General features: G+C 42.5%; 1 protein-coding gene across 2 annotated transcripts in view; it reads left to right on the top strand.

The window, feature by feature from the left end:
- The window catches only part of cerkl (CERK like autophagy regulator), a 34392-nt gene that overhangs the window by 13871 nt on the left and 2600 nt on the right, over positions 1–17921 (top strand). For both annotated transcript variants that reach the window (XM_027290846.1, XM_027290847.1), the window contains exons 4-13: positions 5871–6002; positions 6576–6639; positions 10180–10310; positions 10409–10483; positions 14173–14350; positions 14827–14892; positions 15636–15661; positions 15743–15851; positions 15973–16069; positions 17624–17820. In XM_027290846.1, coding sequence (XP_027146647.1) covers positions 5871–6002; positions 6576–6639; positions 10180–10310; positions 10409–10483; positions 14173–14350; positions 14827–14892; positions 15636–15661; positions 15743–15851; positions 15973–16069; positions 17624–17820 — 1075 coding nt within the window. The remainder of the gene's footprint in view (positions 1–5870; positions 6003–6575; positions 6640–10179; positions 10311–10408; positions 10484–14172; positions 14351–14826; positions 14893–15635; positions 15662–15742; positions 15852–15972; positions 16070–17623; positions 17821–17921) is intronic.

Below are 17921 nucleotides of genomic sequence, written 5' to 3'. Positions count from 1 at the left end.
ATAAAGCCATAGTTTGGTGATCGAGTGACTCATTAAATGCTCTTCATTTTATTTAATCTGATACAATGATGTGGAGTAACACAAAAGCAATCAACAGGCAGTAAGTAAAGCAATGCATTACTTTTTAATATTACATCATGGGTATATTGTACCTGAACACTGCACTACCTAAACCCGGTGCCTACAACGCCCACAATGCAATTCAACAGTTCAGTTCAGTGGGAGATTCCCATGTGTTGTGTTACCAGCGGCTAGTGTAGCCTCAAGCAGAGATATGAAAAGTGGGCTACTGAGCTCACTTCAGTCTTCTTTCAAGAGGCTTGATCAAACTTCACAAAGACCTGCAAACAGACTTCAATGTGTCAGATCAGTTTAACTTGATGTGAGTCCTCAGTGTGTGACAGGAACCAAAGACAAACTAAACACAATTAACAAACGAACCAAGCCTGAAAGGGATTGGACAAGACACTGAGTAGCGCAACATTATTGCTCTCTTCCAGTTTGTCTCTTTTTTATGGCCTTGCTTTATGGGTGTGTGTGTGTGTGTGTGTGTGTGTGTGTGTGTGTGTCTACCTTTCTGTGTGTCGGGTGAATATTTACGTTGAGAGCTTTATTAGTTTGTCCGGAAACATTTTATTGTAGAGCAGCACACGTTCATATCTCACCCCCAATTAATATACAGGAGGTGACACTGCTTTTTATGGCACAGTCTGATTTTAATCCACACGGAACACGGAAAAGTAATTGTAAATCCACGTTCTGTTCATAGCCTTCCTAGCTGTGGCTCTAGAGCTGGAAATGCTGGTTGGAAGGTCAATCACCAACCATTCTGGTCCAGACTGAATATGTAACTGGTTTATGGTTGTGGGTGAAATATCTTTAACTATTGGCCTTCCATGAAATGTGTTTCAGACATTCATGTTCCCCTCTGGATGAACTGTCATAACTTTGGTTTATCCCATTTCTCATCTAGCGCCATTATCAGGTCAAACCTGCAGTACCAAAAGTGCTTCCCTGCAAAACGAATGGCATCTCCAGCACTACCTGTCTGTTTGATAAAGCTAAAGCTAACATGCTAAACTTAGATGGTGAGTGTCATACCTGCCAAACTTCAGCATGTTAGCTATGAACATGAACATATTAGCATCCTGATGTTAGCATTTAGCTCAAAGTATCACTCAGTACAGGCTCACCGAGCTGTTGCATTGGTTGTAGATGCTGTGTGCCTCAATTTGTGTACTTCATTCTAAATACGATAGAATGCACAGTACAAATGTAAGTTGTAAGTATTTTTGTATCGTCATTTCAAGTTCGCGCCAGCTGTTCTCAAGTTGAGACTCAATGAGTTGAGAACTGTAGCTGTAGAAAGCATGTGTGCATAGATGCAGTCAGGTAAATCAGGCAGTTAGTCGACCTGACAGTGGATCTACTATTTCAGAATGTTACAGCTACAGGATGTTTGAGTTGATTTCACTGAAGATGTTTGGAAAGTTGTTGCTCTGATGAATATTGTTCTTGCCGCAGTCCACATTACTCAAATCTGATCAAATCAGGTGATGAATAAAACTTGACCGTAACTGATAGTCCACATAGACATGACATCTTCAGTGTTTGACTAAGGATGTTGTTGAGGTTATTGTTGTCCCCCGCCTCGGATGGAGTCTGTTTTTGTCAACATCTCTGTCTTCAGCCGTCCTTCAGAAACTCAACACTTCTCCTTGACAACACTAGGATTGTTTACCATGGTAACCTTTTAGCAGCGCCATAGCAACCTGCCGCTGGCCAAGGCTAGGAGATGATGTGATGGATACTTGATCTCTCTACATCTACCCGTCGGCCTGCCGTTCTCATCAACAAATAATATCAGCAAATTGATGGAGAGACTGAGAGAGTGAGCATTGATCATACAGACCCAGAGTAGATGTTCAGGATCACTATAGGACTGAGAATAACTATGAGATTTTTAATCTCTGCATTTACATTCATTCATTACAGATACTACAAACATAACTGTGTGAGCTTCAGAGGCTGCTGCAGTGTTTTGGTCGGTTATCGACCTTATTTCTCTGAATCTTGATGGAACTTCTGATGTTTTGGAAATGCAAACAGCAATGTGCAAAATTGACTTTTAGTTTAGAGCCTCCATGAATCCTAATACAGTGCCAGCCACTCTGAATTGTTGCTCCCAGCCAGAGGCTCTCTAGCTGCCAGCCGGCTGGGATCCATCCATCCCCCCCGTTTCCTGACAGTGTGTATATTGACTCCACTGTAAACACACCCATTCACTGAACTGCAGGTTTCACCATGAGACACGCTCACATGTCAACACTGCAGAGTCATGTTCATGGTCTGGATGTTAATATGTTGTTTGCTCTCTTTCTAGTCGTCAGTATCAAGATCTTTCCCTGACTTCCAGGATTTCCTGTGATCACATTGATACTCGGTGTCAGAGAAACAGGTTCTGATGTGTTTGCCTCTGTTTGGACTCAGAGATGTGCGGGGCTGGGAGACCTGTTAGGATGACACACTGATGGCCCACTGAGTGTGAACAAAAGGGTGGACTCTCATGCTAATGAGGAGCTCAGTGAGTTCACATGTGCACTGCAAGCCTGAACTTGAACTGAATCTAGAGATCACCTGGAAGAGCTGTGTGAGTAAAATCAGCGGTACATCTGACATGTGTGCTATATCATGTCATAATTCCACAATATGGGAATGATGAAATATAAAAGCAGCACACATCCTTTACTTTGGGGGATTGTTCAGTTGGAAAACATAATAAACTTACTCACTTTAACTGGCATCAGTGTTTTGCTCTTCGTCATAAATTCTGAAAACATAATAATTCAGGAGATTTCTTCCTTTGTTTAGAAAACATTGGGTCAGTTTGTCCTGATATTTTGTACCAGCTTGTAGCCTACTTTATGTGTAGATGTGTTGTCAACAGCAGATAGAGTGTAGCACACAAACACAGACACACACACTCTGTATATCAGCCTGTGGGTGGTAGAGGATCACAGTGTATGTGGTCTAATATGTGGTGGAGGATCTCTGGACATTTGATGCTGGCTGTGTGAAGAAGTCCTTCTCTTATTACAGCTCCCCTCCCCTTTTTCCTCTCCTGGAGCTGTCCATGGTTCTGACAGAGATCATCCCAAAATATTATTACAAACTCTCAGTATTTAATTACTGAGCGAGGATCACATTGAACTGTTGTGTTTTATGTATTTCTAGTGTATACTGAAAGTCACAAAACACACATGGAATTCTTCTTTCATGCACCTGTGTTTGTTATTGAGGCGGCTGAACAGTCAAATATTTGTACTGTGTTTGTTTTGCAAGCAAAAAAACATGTTTGCACTGATCACACTGTATTTATAAAGAAGACACAACGCGCACAGTAAATGTCAAACTGAACAAATAGAGTAAACAATAACTGCAATCCTGATCCTTTGTTGAGGAAATCCTGCCACTAAGGGACTTCCTCGTTTGAGCAGTTGTTATGAACGTGAATGTTTTCTTTATGTGAGACGAACCTAAGACTGGAACACAAAAACACCTGATTTCAGGCACAGTGTGCCAGAAAGTGGACCCAGCTTGAGTTTCCATGGTCGTTGCTCCTCCTGGTAGATGAATTGTGATTGTTTTCCACTCATGGTGCTGAGGGACGTTATGACTTTGGCTGCTGTTTACTACGTCATCCAAGAGGATCTTATTTTAGCCAGGGACCCTGCAGGGACCTAGCAGGTGGATCGTGCCACAGACCTGTGTGGGCACTGCCATGGACTATCAGGCCATCCTAGACTGCTGCCTCTGGATCATCCCGGGTCCATTAGGGCAGCTGCAGGGACGTGACACACACAGGGTAAGGGTCAAGTTCTAGTCAGGGTTGGGGTCTATAAATGGTTTGGTGCTCACAAAGACAAGGAATCATCTTGCTTTAAGGGGGTAGGGCCTAAGTTTTTTGGGGGGGTGTGGAGCTTCTGGTAGTGGTGGGGGTCCAGCTTAGAGAAGAGTGGTGGGGATGTTGGGTGGCTCCACAGAGGAACTCCTCCTGAAAACCTGTGTGTGTGTGTGTGTGTGTGTGTGTGTGTGTGTGTGTGTGGGGTCATTAACAGGGCGAGGTCATGGCCTTTTGGGAGCAGATTATAGTCATGAGCTGGATAATGGAGCTGCTGTGTGTGTGTGTATTGATCTGTGCTGGTCTATGGGGGATTTATAATGCGGTCTCTAAATCTGCCTAATGATGAGCTGCATGGGGGGGGGCTCTGTGTGTGTGTACCATCTAACCACACAGACAGACACACACACTCCACCAGTGTTGGTGATGTCACCCATATTCTAACAGGCCTCCTCCAGATGTTAAAACCTTATCCAGGTGTGTTCTCTTCTACAGTCTACAGTCCATCCATCCAGACTAGTGTGGGCTTTGAATTAAACTGTAGGCGGACTTCTTAAAGTGTGTTCAGTTGTTTGATGTCAGGGATGAAAACAGTTTTAACGGTTTACTGCAGGTGCTTTGCTATATTATATTGAAAACGTGTGAAAAATATTCAAATGTGCTACAGGAAATCCTTAAATTCAGGAATCAGTTCAGCAGTAGAAGCAGAGCTGCAGAGGAACTGAGCATGTGTCCAAATCATTCATTCATTCATCAAGGGTTTACATTCACATTTAGTCATTTAGCTGACTCTTTTCTCCAAAGTGACTTACAATAAAGGGGAAACAATCAGTGCACAGTGTCACAAGGACAGCAGAAAGTTCTCCTCACATTGAATCAGAGACAGTTCCAGAGGGGGATAGATTTAACATGTGCAGTTGTTGGTAGAGTTGGAGAGAAGGTCCTCTCTGAAGAGCTGGAGGTCTTCAGGAGGTTTCTGAAGGTAGAGAGGGACGCCCCTGATCTGGTAGGACATTCCACCAACAGATGAGAAAAATTAAGATCCTGAGTGTACAGGTGGCAGAGCCAGGCGTCAGCATTAGTGATTTAAATTGAATGCGGATTTACTCAGTAGTGAGCAACATATAGACACTTATTAATTATCAACATTTTGCATCATGCCTACCCAGTGTACAGTCACACAGCAGTCTTGTTTCCATCTATAAAATGTGGAGCATTGGAGATTCTTCTTCTGCTGTGGAATCAAGTGCACTGTAGTGGAATTTCACATAATTCAGCCTTTGTAAAACATAAATGTATCCCAGAGGACACGCCATCATTTCCAAGCACAATCTAACTTGTGGACCACAGCACCTTTTTCTGTTTTCTGTCAGCCCGTCTCAGATGAGCTCAGAGTAGCTCAGAGGGCTCATGTAGTACAATCATGTTGGTATTCACTGCAGCGCTGCCTGAGGGCTCAAAGGTCGCAGACATTCAGTGTCCCTTACATGCAGAGAGTTCTCTGGATTCTCTGACTCTTTTAACAATATTATAGGTTGTTAAAATCCATTCATTCATTCATTGAAACTGTGCTAAGATTATTATTAAACTTTCATACCAGATCATGATATTCCAGATCTCTTACTGTTACAGTGAACCTGAGTGAACTTTTGTCCCCTGTCCCGACTGCATTTCAACCTTTTGCAGGCATCAAATTCAGAAGTTCAGTTTATTTACAAAAGGTTTGAACATTCAATACCTTGTTTTTGTGCTTTATTTAAAATGATTTGCAAAACATTACTCTTCATCATTACTCTTTTCTATTTTCATCCAAATTCTGTTGACAAGCAATACTGGTCAATGTGTAAAAATACAACGATTTGAGATCTGAGATCTGTAAATGCTCTGAATAGTTTTTCTTCACCAATGACCCCATACATGAGCCTTAATGTTAAGGTGTGTGTGTGTGTGTGTGTGTGTGTGTGTACAGGGTTCAGCAGTCGTCCCAAGTATGTAAAGGTGTTCATTAACCCGAGCAGCCACAAGAAGGAAGCAGTTCACATCTACAGAGAACATGTGGCGCCACTGTTCAAGATGGCTGAGGTCCGCACGGACATCACAGGTGAGCCCATTCCTGTTGTTATTATTATTATCATTATTATTATTATTATTATTATTATTATTATTATTATTATTATTATTATTATGTCTCAGACTGACAGTGTTTGAGCAGTGGAGGTGGTTCAGAGAAAACAACATGAAATCTGTGTAGAGAGGAGGTCCAAAGGTCACACTTAATGGCAGTCCCTGGTCGCTAGGTAACCTGATACAGGGGGCGGGGCTTAGCCCATCTGTTGTGACAGAGGGAGACAACCTGCTCCTCTCCTCTCCTCTCCTCTCCTCTCCTCTCCTCTTTTTTCCTGGTTTCCTTTCCTCTCCTTCTTTCCTCTTCCTCCTCCTCCTCCCCCTCATGTCGTCTCCTCCTCTCAGCAGATGGTGTGATATCCGCTGTGCCACTTTTTTTTTTGGCATCCATCGAACACACACTTGTGTACATGTGACCACACACAAGCATGAACACTCTATCTCTGTCCGTCTCAATGTCTCTCCATCTGTTTCCCTTTCTTTTCCCTGTCTCTCCTCCTCTTTCTCTTTCTGTCTGTCTGTCTGTCTCTATCTGTCTGTCTCTCTGCAGTGACAGAGAGGAAGGGTCATGCTCTCTCAGTGATGAAGGAATGCAAGCTGGATGAATATGATGGGTTAGTTATCTCTCTCTCTCTCTTACGTTTTCCCTGCAATAAATTCATTTATTAGCTATAGCTACATAACTACTGAAGCTAACATTAGTGCTAGAGTTGAAAATGCTATCCTGCTGAGTTTTTAATGTTTTCAACTGTCGTGTTACCTAAAGATCCATGTGAAAAACATTGACTGTATAAAACCTGGACATAGTCTCTGTGATGTCATGCACAGGTTTCTGAAGAGGCGTTGTGAAGCTCAGAGTGTGGCGGCTTCGGTTGTTGCCATCTTGTTCTGCCTCTGCCGCCTCATGGCTAATCTTAAAATAGGCAAAGAGGTGGACCATGGAGCTGAAAAGGGCTGAATAAAGCCACGTTGCTTAAACCAGACACATGTGAAATGAAGCCTATGTTGAAGTGCCAAAAACTGCAGTTCCTCAAGAGCCAATCTCCATAAATGTTGAAATGTCCAACTTCACAGCAGAAATAAACATGTTTACAGCCTGGTACAAAAAACAGTTTTGGTCTCTGTAACTAATTTCCCCGTTCATGACAACTGTACTGAGGCTGAATTTATATACAACTCACCTGTTCACATTATATTAAGACTTAAAGTTATGCAGGATTTACAGTGTGGATGCTTTGATTGACAGGTAGGTGTTGTTACAGATGGCTTGTTTGAGCAAACAGACGTCATTCTCAGGTCCACCAATGATCCACGTGTATGCCCATTTTTAGATTAGCCGGGAGGTGGAGGTGGCATGACAGTCAACATGGTGGCGGCCATATATTCGGAGCTTCACAACGGCTCTTCAGGAACCTGGCTGTGTTACGCATATGCTGTCCATTCTTTATACTGTCAGTGGATGGCACCTACCTGTCAATCGAAGAAGCCACACTGTTAATTATGCATAATTTTATGGCTTAACTTTGACTTTTTAACAAAAACTCGCAAAAAAGTTAAAAAAAAGAAATAACTCAAATTAGCTATAGAGACCAAAACAGTTTTTTGTACCAGGCTGTAAACATGTTTATTTCTGCTGTGAAGTTGGACATTTCAACATGGGGACTTATGGAGACTGACTCACTTCCAGCCTCAAATGGATGTTTGAGGAACTGCAGTTTTTTGTTTTGCTTTACAGCTAGAGACGTTGTAGCTCCAGAAATCTGGTCTTAGCAGTAAATAAAGATTAACATACACAGACAAGCAAGATAAAGTTTTAATTCATGCTTTTTTGTTTGTATTGCTAAACATGTAAGTCACATTTTAATGTTACAGGAGAAAATAACCAATGTGTTTCTACTTCTTAACACTATCTTGGATAATGACTTTGTGGTTGCTGTAACCTTCCTAAAATCCAGTCTCAGTGTTATTACTGATGGACAAAAACTTGAAATTAAGACAGAAGTTGTATGAAACTGTAAGGTCCTTTTTAATTTTGAACTTTAATGTAAAGTTAAAGTAAAGTTAAGTTATAGAATACAGGCCTAACATTGACGTTGAAGTTCATGTTTCCATCAAAGTGAACATGTTCGGGTTAAACTGTGACATCATAACAGACTGTGCTAAAGCAGAGAATTAAAGAGCAGCTTCCTGTCTGAGGCTGACACAAAAATACACTGACCCAGACTGATTACACTGATTAAACACACTGACAGGTGAGGTCGAACAGCAGCTGCTCGCTGAGCTCGTCTCCACGAAAAGTGAAACTTCTCTTTTGCTGTGGAAACTAATAATGCACCAACAACAACAACTGCAAGAACAAAAACACTGATCAAACTCTGATCACTATCTGTGATGCGTATGTGTGTGTGTGTGTTTGTGTGTGTGTGTGTGTGTAAGCAGCTTTTGTTCTCAGCCCTCATAAAGCTTAATGTGCTTAGAGAAGATTAGCTTTGTTGCTAAGCTAGCTGCTCAGTGTGTGTGTGTGTGTGTGTGTGTGTGTGTGTGTGTGTGTGTGTGTGTGTGTTGTGTGCGAGGCAGCTCTGGTGAGGATTTGGTTGAAACCTACATTTGCCAATTAGACTGGCTGTCACCATGGCGACCGGAGTTTCAGGTAATCCCATATACAGGAAGAGGGGGAGGGGCGGAGTCTGTTTACCATGTTCACATGTTCTGAAGATGAGCGTTCTCACTTCTCAATGAGCTCCTATCAATGAGTTCAAATGAACTCAATTCCAAGAAACATCACAGAGGTCACATGATCTCAGTGGTAGCTACAGGCCAAACAGTTCCATACAAAATCAAACTAATTTGTTCACTTTTGACCTGAACAACAACTGTTTCAATTTGTATAGTCACATTGAAATCTGTCACTGCTGAAGCTGTTGAAGCTTGTGATTTAAGTCCTGAAACTGAAGCAGTGGTCCTTTTATTGACTATTTGAGCTGAGTTTTCAAAGTAAAACAATCTACTGGACTTTTATTGTGAAGATAAAGTTATTTACCGTTATGTTGTGTTATATATACTGTAATTTACAATCAAATGAATCCAGAATCTGTAAATAAACTACAAGTTTAATTTAATTCAGTTTTATTTCTATAGAGCTAAATCATAACAGAAGTGATCTCATGACAGTTTCCATACAGAGCAGGTATATTTATAATATTGAACAGAAACCCAACAACTCCAACAAGGCAAGCCAGTGGCAAGGAAACACTTCCTGAATGAGATCATTGAGTTTCAGCTTTACTTTTACTTCTTAACACTAGATGCAACAGTTCAGTTCAGCTGGTACCAAAAAACAGTCCTTTCCACTGCTTTTCTTACTAAAGAAATAATAAAAAGAAAAAGTGCCCCATAATGTATTCATCAAGACAATGTAGGTTCTGCTTGTAATTCTCAGCAAACACAGAAACCAAAAATATAAAAACATAATAAACTGTATTTAAGTAAAAAATGTGACTGTCTCTTCACAAATCTTGTCTGTATGCTTGAACTTTTGTAAATCAGGTTCTTATTTAATGTTTCCTCGCTCCTCACTAGAAACAAAAGTTGTTCTGGTCTTCCATCTTGCCAGCCGTCGCAAAGGTCATATTTCTGCTTCAATGAGGTGCAATGAGCGAGGATACACAAGAGCAGCCTTTATCGAAGCCGGCACGCCTCCATATTGGATATGATTTATTGATTGGACGCTGCGACTGAGCAGACTAGTCAGATACACCAAAACAACACTGGAGGGAAGGAAGATGACAGATTAAACAGGTTACATGTCTCACTTTGTAATTCTCCTTCGGGTTAAAAATTGTTGGTTGTAGTTTGTAACAAAAAGACTACAAACAACATGGTTTCCTGTGCACTCAGATGCAAGCCAAAGTGAGAAAAACGTGGATGCAGTTTAAGAGAACTGGAATGCACCCCATGTATTTTGAATACCTGGATAAGGTGCCAGACATTAAGCCCTGTTATGAGTGTTCACTGGGACAAAACAAACCATTTCCACCTGTCTGTCTGTCTGTCTGTCTGTCTGTCTGTCTGTCCACCTGTCTAAACCATTTCCACCTGTCTGTCTGTCTGTCTGTCTGTCTGTCTGTCTGTCTGTCCACCTGTCTGTCTGTCAGGGTGGTGTGTGTTGGTGGCGATGGTTCGGTGGCGGAGCTGTGCCATGCGATAGTCTTCAGAGCTCAGCTGGATGCTGATTCTCCAGAGAAACCAGTGAAACCAGCACTGCCCCTTGGAATCATTCCTGCTGGTGAGCGAGGACACACCCACGCAGCATGTAGATCCACACACTGCACAAACACACACGTCCACATTCTGTAGAAATGAATGGTCTGTCCGTCTTTACAGGTTCTACAGATGTGGTCTCGTGTTCTGTTCATGGAGTCAGAGATCCAGTCACTGCAGCCCTGCACATCGTCCTCGGTGGGTTCTACATGTTCTACATCTATGTGTGTGATGTCCTGGGTGGCTTCTATCACTCCTAGATCTATTGTCACATCATCCTGTAGTTATACTGGGTGCATTCTACCTGCTCTAGGCTGTTTCAGCCAATCAGGAGCTTGGGTTTTTGTAAAGCTTTGCTGTGATTGGCTGATGGTCCATCAGTTTGAGAACAAACAGACAGATGTCAAACAGCAGGATCAGTTTCACTCCAAATCACAGGTTTACTCTGACCACCCCCCCCACCCCCCCCCCTCCCTCCCCCCCTTTACTTCTCAAATCCCCCCCCCCCCCCCTTTACTTCTCCCAGGTAAACCCGCTGACCAATCAGCAGGCGGCAGGGCAGGCTGCTGGGTTTGAATGATAGGTTGTGTCAAGAAGGTGGTTCATTAACACTAACGCTGTAGCTGTGTGTGTGTGTGTGTGTGTGTGTGTGTGTGTGTGTGTGACAGATGGAGTATTCAGACTAATTCCTGAACAATAGAAAACAGTTAAAGTTCCCAGGCAGGACAGGAATCTGTTCCAACGGACACCAGGTAACCAGGTGAGCTGGTGAACTTACCTGAGCCGTTGTGAACTGTCGTGACTTCTTCTTTAACTCTGTGTACACATGCTGGATGGTACATGAAGTCTTTTCAGTATGTTTAAACCTAAAGTTTGGCATTTTGAGAAATATATCTGGGCCAGCCCTCTAAACCTCACTAATTATAGTAATTAACATGTTCGTCACCTGTAAGCAGCTGCCAGACAACCAGAGAGGACTCCAGGAAAGAACGAGTCCTGTAGCTTCAATTTATCAGAGTGGTACAGATCTCAAGAATAAGAATAATTATGTTTTAAAATGTCCTTTAAACCAACAATATTCAGTTTTAAAGAAAAAGCAAACAAGTCCACGAATGTTTTGTCCTCAACCCAGAGACACTTTACTGTCATGGAAGAGTTACAGTGATGAATCAGATTCATTTAAGAGCTGACAACTCGTCCATTAACCACATAATCATAGCAGCTCTAACAAACATTCATGGATCCAGGCCGGATTAAATGTGTTGGTTTGACTGCTGACTCCTCCTGAATCAGAGGGAGGAGAAAGATGAAGACGCTCCACAATGGAGACCCAGCTTCCTGACCGGGGACAGGGTGAACCGCTGACTCATATCAACGTTGAATTGTGACACCACAAGTACTTGTGCATGGGAGACAGCAGGGTCACACACACACACACACACACACACATACACACACACACACACACACACACACACACACACACACAGGAGGCTGAAAATAGATAAGAAGAATTTTGAACAGGACTAGTTTGTAGAAGGTGACGAAGACTTCGCTGAGAGCTCGAGGCAAGCGCTTTAAACGGGGGGTGTGCCTACTGTCACCTGATTGGGTGGTGAGTGCACAGATCTTTCTCTTGAACCTATCAGACCCTTGATAGGGAAAACCATCTTATTCCATTTTATTCAGTCCACAAACAAATAATAATAATAATTCCTTTATTTGTTAATTAATCAAACTGTAGGTTTGATAACACTGACTGTGAGACTGACCGTCACACACACACACACACACACACACTGACAACACGCCATATGGTGAGGAAATCAGATTCTATCCAGAGAGACAGACAGGCAGTCAGTCAGACAGGCAGGTGGGGAGACAGCAGTTCAGTAGGTTACAGCAGGTATGTGGCCAGATGGCATGCTGTGTGTGTGTGTGTGTGTGTGTGTGTGTGTGTGCAGCATCTCACTGGATGGTCTTACGGTGAAATCAGGTTGATTCATTCCAGTCACTTGTATGATTTGTGCTGCGTTCACAGGCTGCGGGAAAATAAGCCGTCTCGGGTTGTTCACGCTGAGTGGAGGTGACCGTGGAACATCCAGCTGATCTGTGCGCACCATCAAGAGTCAAATACACAACTTGTGTTTGTAATAGCAAACTGAACGACATAATCAACAAATCAGAAAGCTTCAGATGCAGACTTCAGCTCCACTCACTGAACTGAAAAGTGTAAAAGGTTAGAGAACTCTGTGAGCAGATTTCACAGGGGGAGCTCTTTGTTTTTAAAACATGTTTTTTCATTTTTCAGTGACATAACAGAATTATAATAGTATAACAAAAGTATAACAAGTAAAAAATATATATATAAATCAAATGAAATCAAATAAGGAACAACTAATAGAAAAAAACAAAACATCAAAAACACAGAACAAAAACAAAAACACAATATGTCCAATACTTAAACAGAGATAAATAAAAATTCTCAGCATGTTACAAATTCACACAAGAAAAAAATAGTAGACAGTGGCTGCTCTGGATAGCCGTAAAAATCAATTCTTCAACATGTGCAAAAAGTGGACCCCAAGTTTTATTAAACTTTCCAAGAGACCCATGTATCGAGCACCTAACTTTCTCCAACTTCACAAACTGAACTGAAGAGCCAATAAGGAGACAAAGGCTACAAAGTCTGCTTTATATTTAGGAAGCTGCAAAGTAGGAGCAAACAAAACAAAGCAGTACATGCTGTTAGATCAAACTGAACCTTTGTACAAACAGAAACAGAGTTAAATATCTGTGTCCAAAAATGAAGTAGTGAAGGGCAAAATACTGCCTGTCTTTGCAATGACCACTCCATACTGGATGGACAAAGCTAGAGTCTAGCTTTTGAGACCAGCCTTGAATGGAGTAAGATCATGCTGACTAAGAACTTCTAAATCTGGTGCAAAACACGAGCCAGTGTTCCATCAGATTGTTTGCATTTAACACAGAGTGCTGATGAGTTTTAAGCACTGACTAAAGAATGGACGCTGTATGCGTGACGTCACCCGCAGGTTTCCAAAGAGCCGTTTGAAGCTCAAAATCTGTGCTGCTGGCTTCCATGTTGGCAGTCCTGCTTCTTCGCTTCCCAGTTAATCTAAAAATGGGCAAAGTCATGGATCATCAGTGGACCTAGTGGCCAAAGGATGCCTGTGTGCTCAAACAAGCCATCTGTAACAACAGCCACGCTGTTAATCCTGCATAACTTTAGGCCTTAATATAATGTGAACAGGTGAGTTGTATATAAATTCACCCTCAGTACAGTTGTCATGAACGGGGAAATTAGCTACAGAGACCAAAACAGTTTTTTGTACCAGGCTGTAAACATGTTTATTTCTGCTGTGAAGTTGGACATTTCAACATGGGGACTTATGGAGACTGAAATGTTTTGTAGCTAGCCTCAAGTGGACGTTTGAAGAACTGCAGTTTCTGGCCCCTCTGCATTGGTTTCACTTTACAGCCACGGAGGCTGCCGCTTAGTTTTAAGCCACATGTTGTGGCCTCCATCAGGGGATGGAGTTTGAAAGTTTTAAAGAAATGTAAAAGGTTTAAAACCATTTCACCTAAAAGTAAGGATCAGATTGTCATTTCATCTTTAATCTAAAGTTTTACTGGACTGTTACCGGCAGAGACTTGTCACTGATTATAGATATTAACACACACACACACACACACATGCTTGACCTCTTTCTGTCGCCCATATTTGGAGTGCTGCTTCACATGAATATTAATAAGCTTCTCACCATACGACCACTTGGCCTTCTTACAGGCTGTGTGTGTGTGTGTGTGTGTGTGTGTGTGTTTTTCTAATAAATATTAATTTCCCTTCCCTCTCTGTCTGTCTGCAGGTCACCTGCAGCAGGTGGACATGTGCAGCTTCTCGTCTCTCGGTCAGTTGGTGCGTTTTGGCTTCTCCGCCATGTTCGGCTTCGGCGGGCGGAGCTTAGCACGGGCAGAGAAGAAGAGGTGGATGCCGTCATCGCGGCGACGAGAGTATGCTCTGGTTAAGACACTGGCTAGGCTGAGGTACTACACATGCAAACATACACTACAAACTTACATAAAGTGATGGTTCCCAACCCACACTAGGGGCTGCCACAGCGTCACATGGGGTCTGGAGGAACTTGCTGATGTTAAGGGGTGTTAAAAACAATATATTCAGTTAGCCTATGTTTGAGCATGTTATGCAGCATGCACAATTCATCCAGATCGCTTTGATACAAAGCTGTCATTACCTGTTCTGTTTTTGTTATGCATTGATATCATACGAATCATAGATCATATGAAATATCCATAAAATATGGATGTACTCAATGGAAAAAAGGAGTCCCTGAAGGAAATGTTGAAACAGAATATGTTGAAGTTAGACAATCTGTCCATGGATAGAGGTCCAGTGTTGTTCATATTCTGAAATATTTAAATTGGATTGTAAATTGTTAGCATGTTAACATGCTAGTGTTAGCATATGTCTCACAGAGCTGGTTTCTTTTTGTCTCCCTCAGACCAGAGGACTGTCAGCTGTCCTTTCTACCAGCAAAGAAGTCAAACAGGAATTTGTTTGAACATGGGTGAGAAACACACACACACACACACACACACACACACACAGTGTTGTGTACTGTAAATCTGAAGCAGTTTGAGACAGAATGTGGTTTTAATCTGTCTGTTTTCTCACTGAGCAGAAAGATCCTTAAGACAATAAACAAAACTTAAATAAAAGTGTCCTTTAAAGGTCCAGTGTGGCAGCTGTATGGCTCTGTATTCATAGAATATGACATGAATGAGATATAATATTTATAACAATGCTTTCATTTGTGGATCATCACCTGAAAATAAGAATTATTATGGTTTGTTACCTTAGAATGAGGTTTTCTATCTACAGACAGTGCAGGTCGTCTTCCACAGTCTGTAATGTTGAACCACCTAAAGGGACAAACTGAACAGAAGCTCTAGTTTTGACATTTTCGGAAAGTTTCACGGCCACTGTAGTTTTTCCTTCACACTAGAAACAAGTGGGTGGGTTGACAGAAAACCACACCTCTATTTACACAAGACGTGGGCTCTACTGACCGGCCGTCACCGCTCCCCATGTTTATTTTTAGACTTGTTCATTACCACTGATGTGTCGACTCACCTCAAACCTGCATCAACACTTTGTTAACAGCACTCTGCTTTAATAACTTATTTCATCAGTCAGCTGATTTCATAACAGATTTATGAATATGATATGGCGTATGTGTTCATAAATGTGTCGTATTGATTCTCTTAATGAACAAAACTTTAAATGTTTCAAACTTTGATCTCCTATCAGGGACCAGGACCCGGACCCAGAGTCAGGTGAGTCCAGTACTTATTCTGTTCAGATTTGTCTCTGTCAGTTTGATTTCATGTTTTATTTTCTTTGATTGGTCGGATCAGAAGGGGAGGAGTCCTGGACAACCAATCAGGGCCTGTATCTGAGCATCAGCATCATGTCCATCCCCTGTCTGAGTCCACACACACCTCAAGGGCTGGCTCCCAACACCAGGTACGTGTGTGTGTATGTGTGTATGCCGGGCAGCTGATCCTCCTGACAACGTTAAGCTGTGACCTTGAACGCACCACGCCGTGAGTCGTTTCATCACGCTTTCTCTTCCTGTCTGTGACAGCTTGGCAAACGGCAGCGCTGCGTTGATTGCAGTTGGGAACACGTCACGGTCAGAGTTCATCAAACACCTGAAGAGGTACAGCGGCACCAGTGGACAGGTGAGAGCAGCGGGCAGTCAATGTTGGCCTTGAAGGCAGGAACACGAAACTGACGTATGAAATATTCCATAAATGTATCGGACACTGTAGCCTCTACTGAAGGTTCTGATTCACAGCTTAACAGAAGATCATGTTCAAACTTTGGTTATTAAAGCAGCTATAATCAATATTTTCATACATACATATGTGACATGTTCATTCCTGGCCGTATGCTACCTGCACCAAACATCACACAGACAACTGGCTGTGAACATGCTGGAGCGTTTAGCAGCTTAAAAGGTGATAACATGTCAGTGTTGTGTTCGCTGCTTGTTTCTGGCCAAAAGTATCTGACGCAGTCTACTCGCAGTCATCTCATCGGTCGTCTCAGCATTGACCTCTCCATCTTCAGGCTCCACCTCTCACAGAGCGAAGTAAACCAAACAAACTAGTTAATGGGCAGATTAGCCTGCTTCAGCCTGGCCCGGCCCGGCCCGGCCTGTGGGACCGCACACTAACCCACTTACTAAATATACTGACAGTGAGGCGCTCACTGTCCTGTAGAGTAAACAGGCTGTTTACTCACTGACCTACATCCTGTTAACCTACATCCTTGATGGGGGTGACAGACAGCTTGGCCTCAAACATGACATGACGGTGGCTGACACGTAACCATGGCGACCGTGGCTCTTGACCCTCACCTGAGTCGGTCCTGACAGGTGAAGAACTTGAAGTAAAGCAGACTTCTGCGATTTAAAAACCAGAGTCAGAAACTTCCACTCTGTCTCCTCTGTCCTTGAACGCATCACGCACATCTTCGTTTGTCCAGTCCAGAGTTCAGCGTTTCAAAAGTGTCAGAGGACATTTTGTCCTGTTTGACTCAGACTGCTGACTGCAGGCACACTGAGGTGTGTTCACAGACAGCACGGAAAACACTGCTGCAGATCACTGACTTCAGTTAAATGTACTAATACCACACTGTAAGAGTACTATATAATAATAAATGATCTATATTTTATATATATAATATATAGACTATATAGTATTCTAGTTGAGTTCACTGGGGTGCAACTAATGACTCGTCTTAATATTATTTATCGATGATGTTGATTCATCTGTTCGTTATGTTTTAGATCAGTATATTAATTTCTTCATTTACAAAACACGAGTAAACTGAGAATTCCATCACCTTCACAGACTGCAATTTTTATTTCTGCATGAAAAAATGTTCCGATAGCTGATCGGTTTGTTCACTGAAGCTCAAATGTTGTTTAAATCTTTATCAGTGCACATTGGTAACGTTCTTGTGTTCTGCATGCAGGATCTTCATTTGTAAAATAACTAAGTGAAGAGAAATACAACACGTCATGAAAAAGAGCAAACCTGTGTGACACGGTGTGACAGTGTGTCTGTTGGTCTTTGCTGCCCCCTGTTGGAGGCTGATGGTGTTACAGTAGAAACAGTCACACAGGGAGAAAGAGTCACTCCTTCCTGTCCTGCCCAGCTGACCTTTGACCTCCAAGGACACACACTTCTCTCTGTTGTCCTGGTGACTGTCTGATTGTCCATCTGCAGTTCAGCTTCCCCTTCGTGGAGACGCACGCTGTGTCAGCGGTCAGGATCCGGCACCGGTCGCTGATTGGCTGTTCTGAGGATGAGAGCGAGGAAGAGGGCGACTCCAAAACCTCACCCATCATCCAATCAGAGGGAGCCTCCTTCCCCTGGAACATCGACGGGGAGCTGGTGGAGATCGCCAACGAAGTGCTCGTCAAGTATGAAGTTGTTATTATTATTATCACAAAAACTTGTTACACAAACACTTCCTGCGTGTCACAGTAAAGGTCATCAGTGTCTCCTTCCTTTAAACTACAAA

The sequence above is a fragment of the Larimichthys crocea genome, chromosome XVIII (genome assembly GCF_000972845.2).
Source record: "Larimichthys crocea isolate SSNF chromosome XVIII, L_crocea_2.0, whole genome shotgun sequence".
Taxonomy (NCBI): domain Eukaryota; kingdom Metazoa; phylum Chordata; class Actinopteri; family Sciaenidae; genus Larimichthys; species Larimichthys crocea.
The sequence above is the reverse complement of the archived record's forward strand: the minus strand, read 5'-3'. Positions and strand labels throughout refer to the sequence as shown.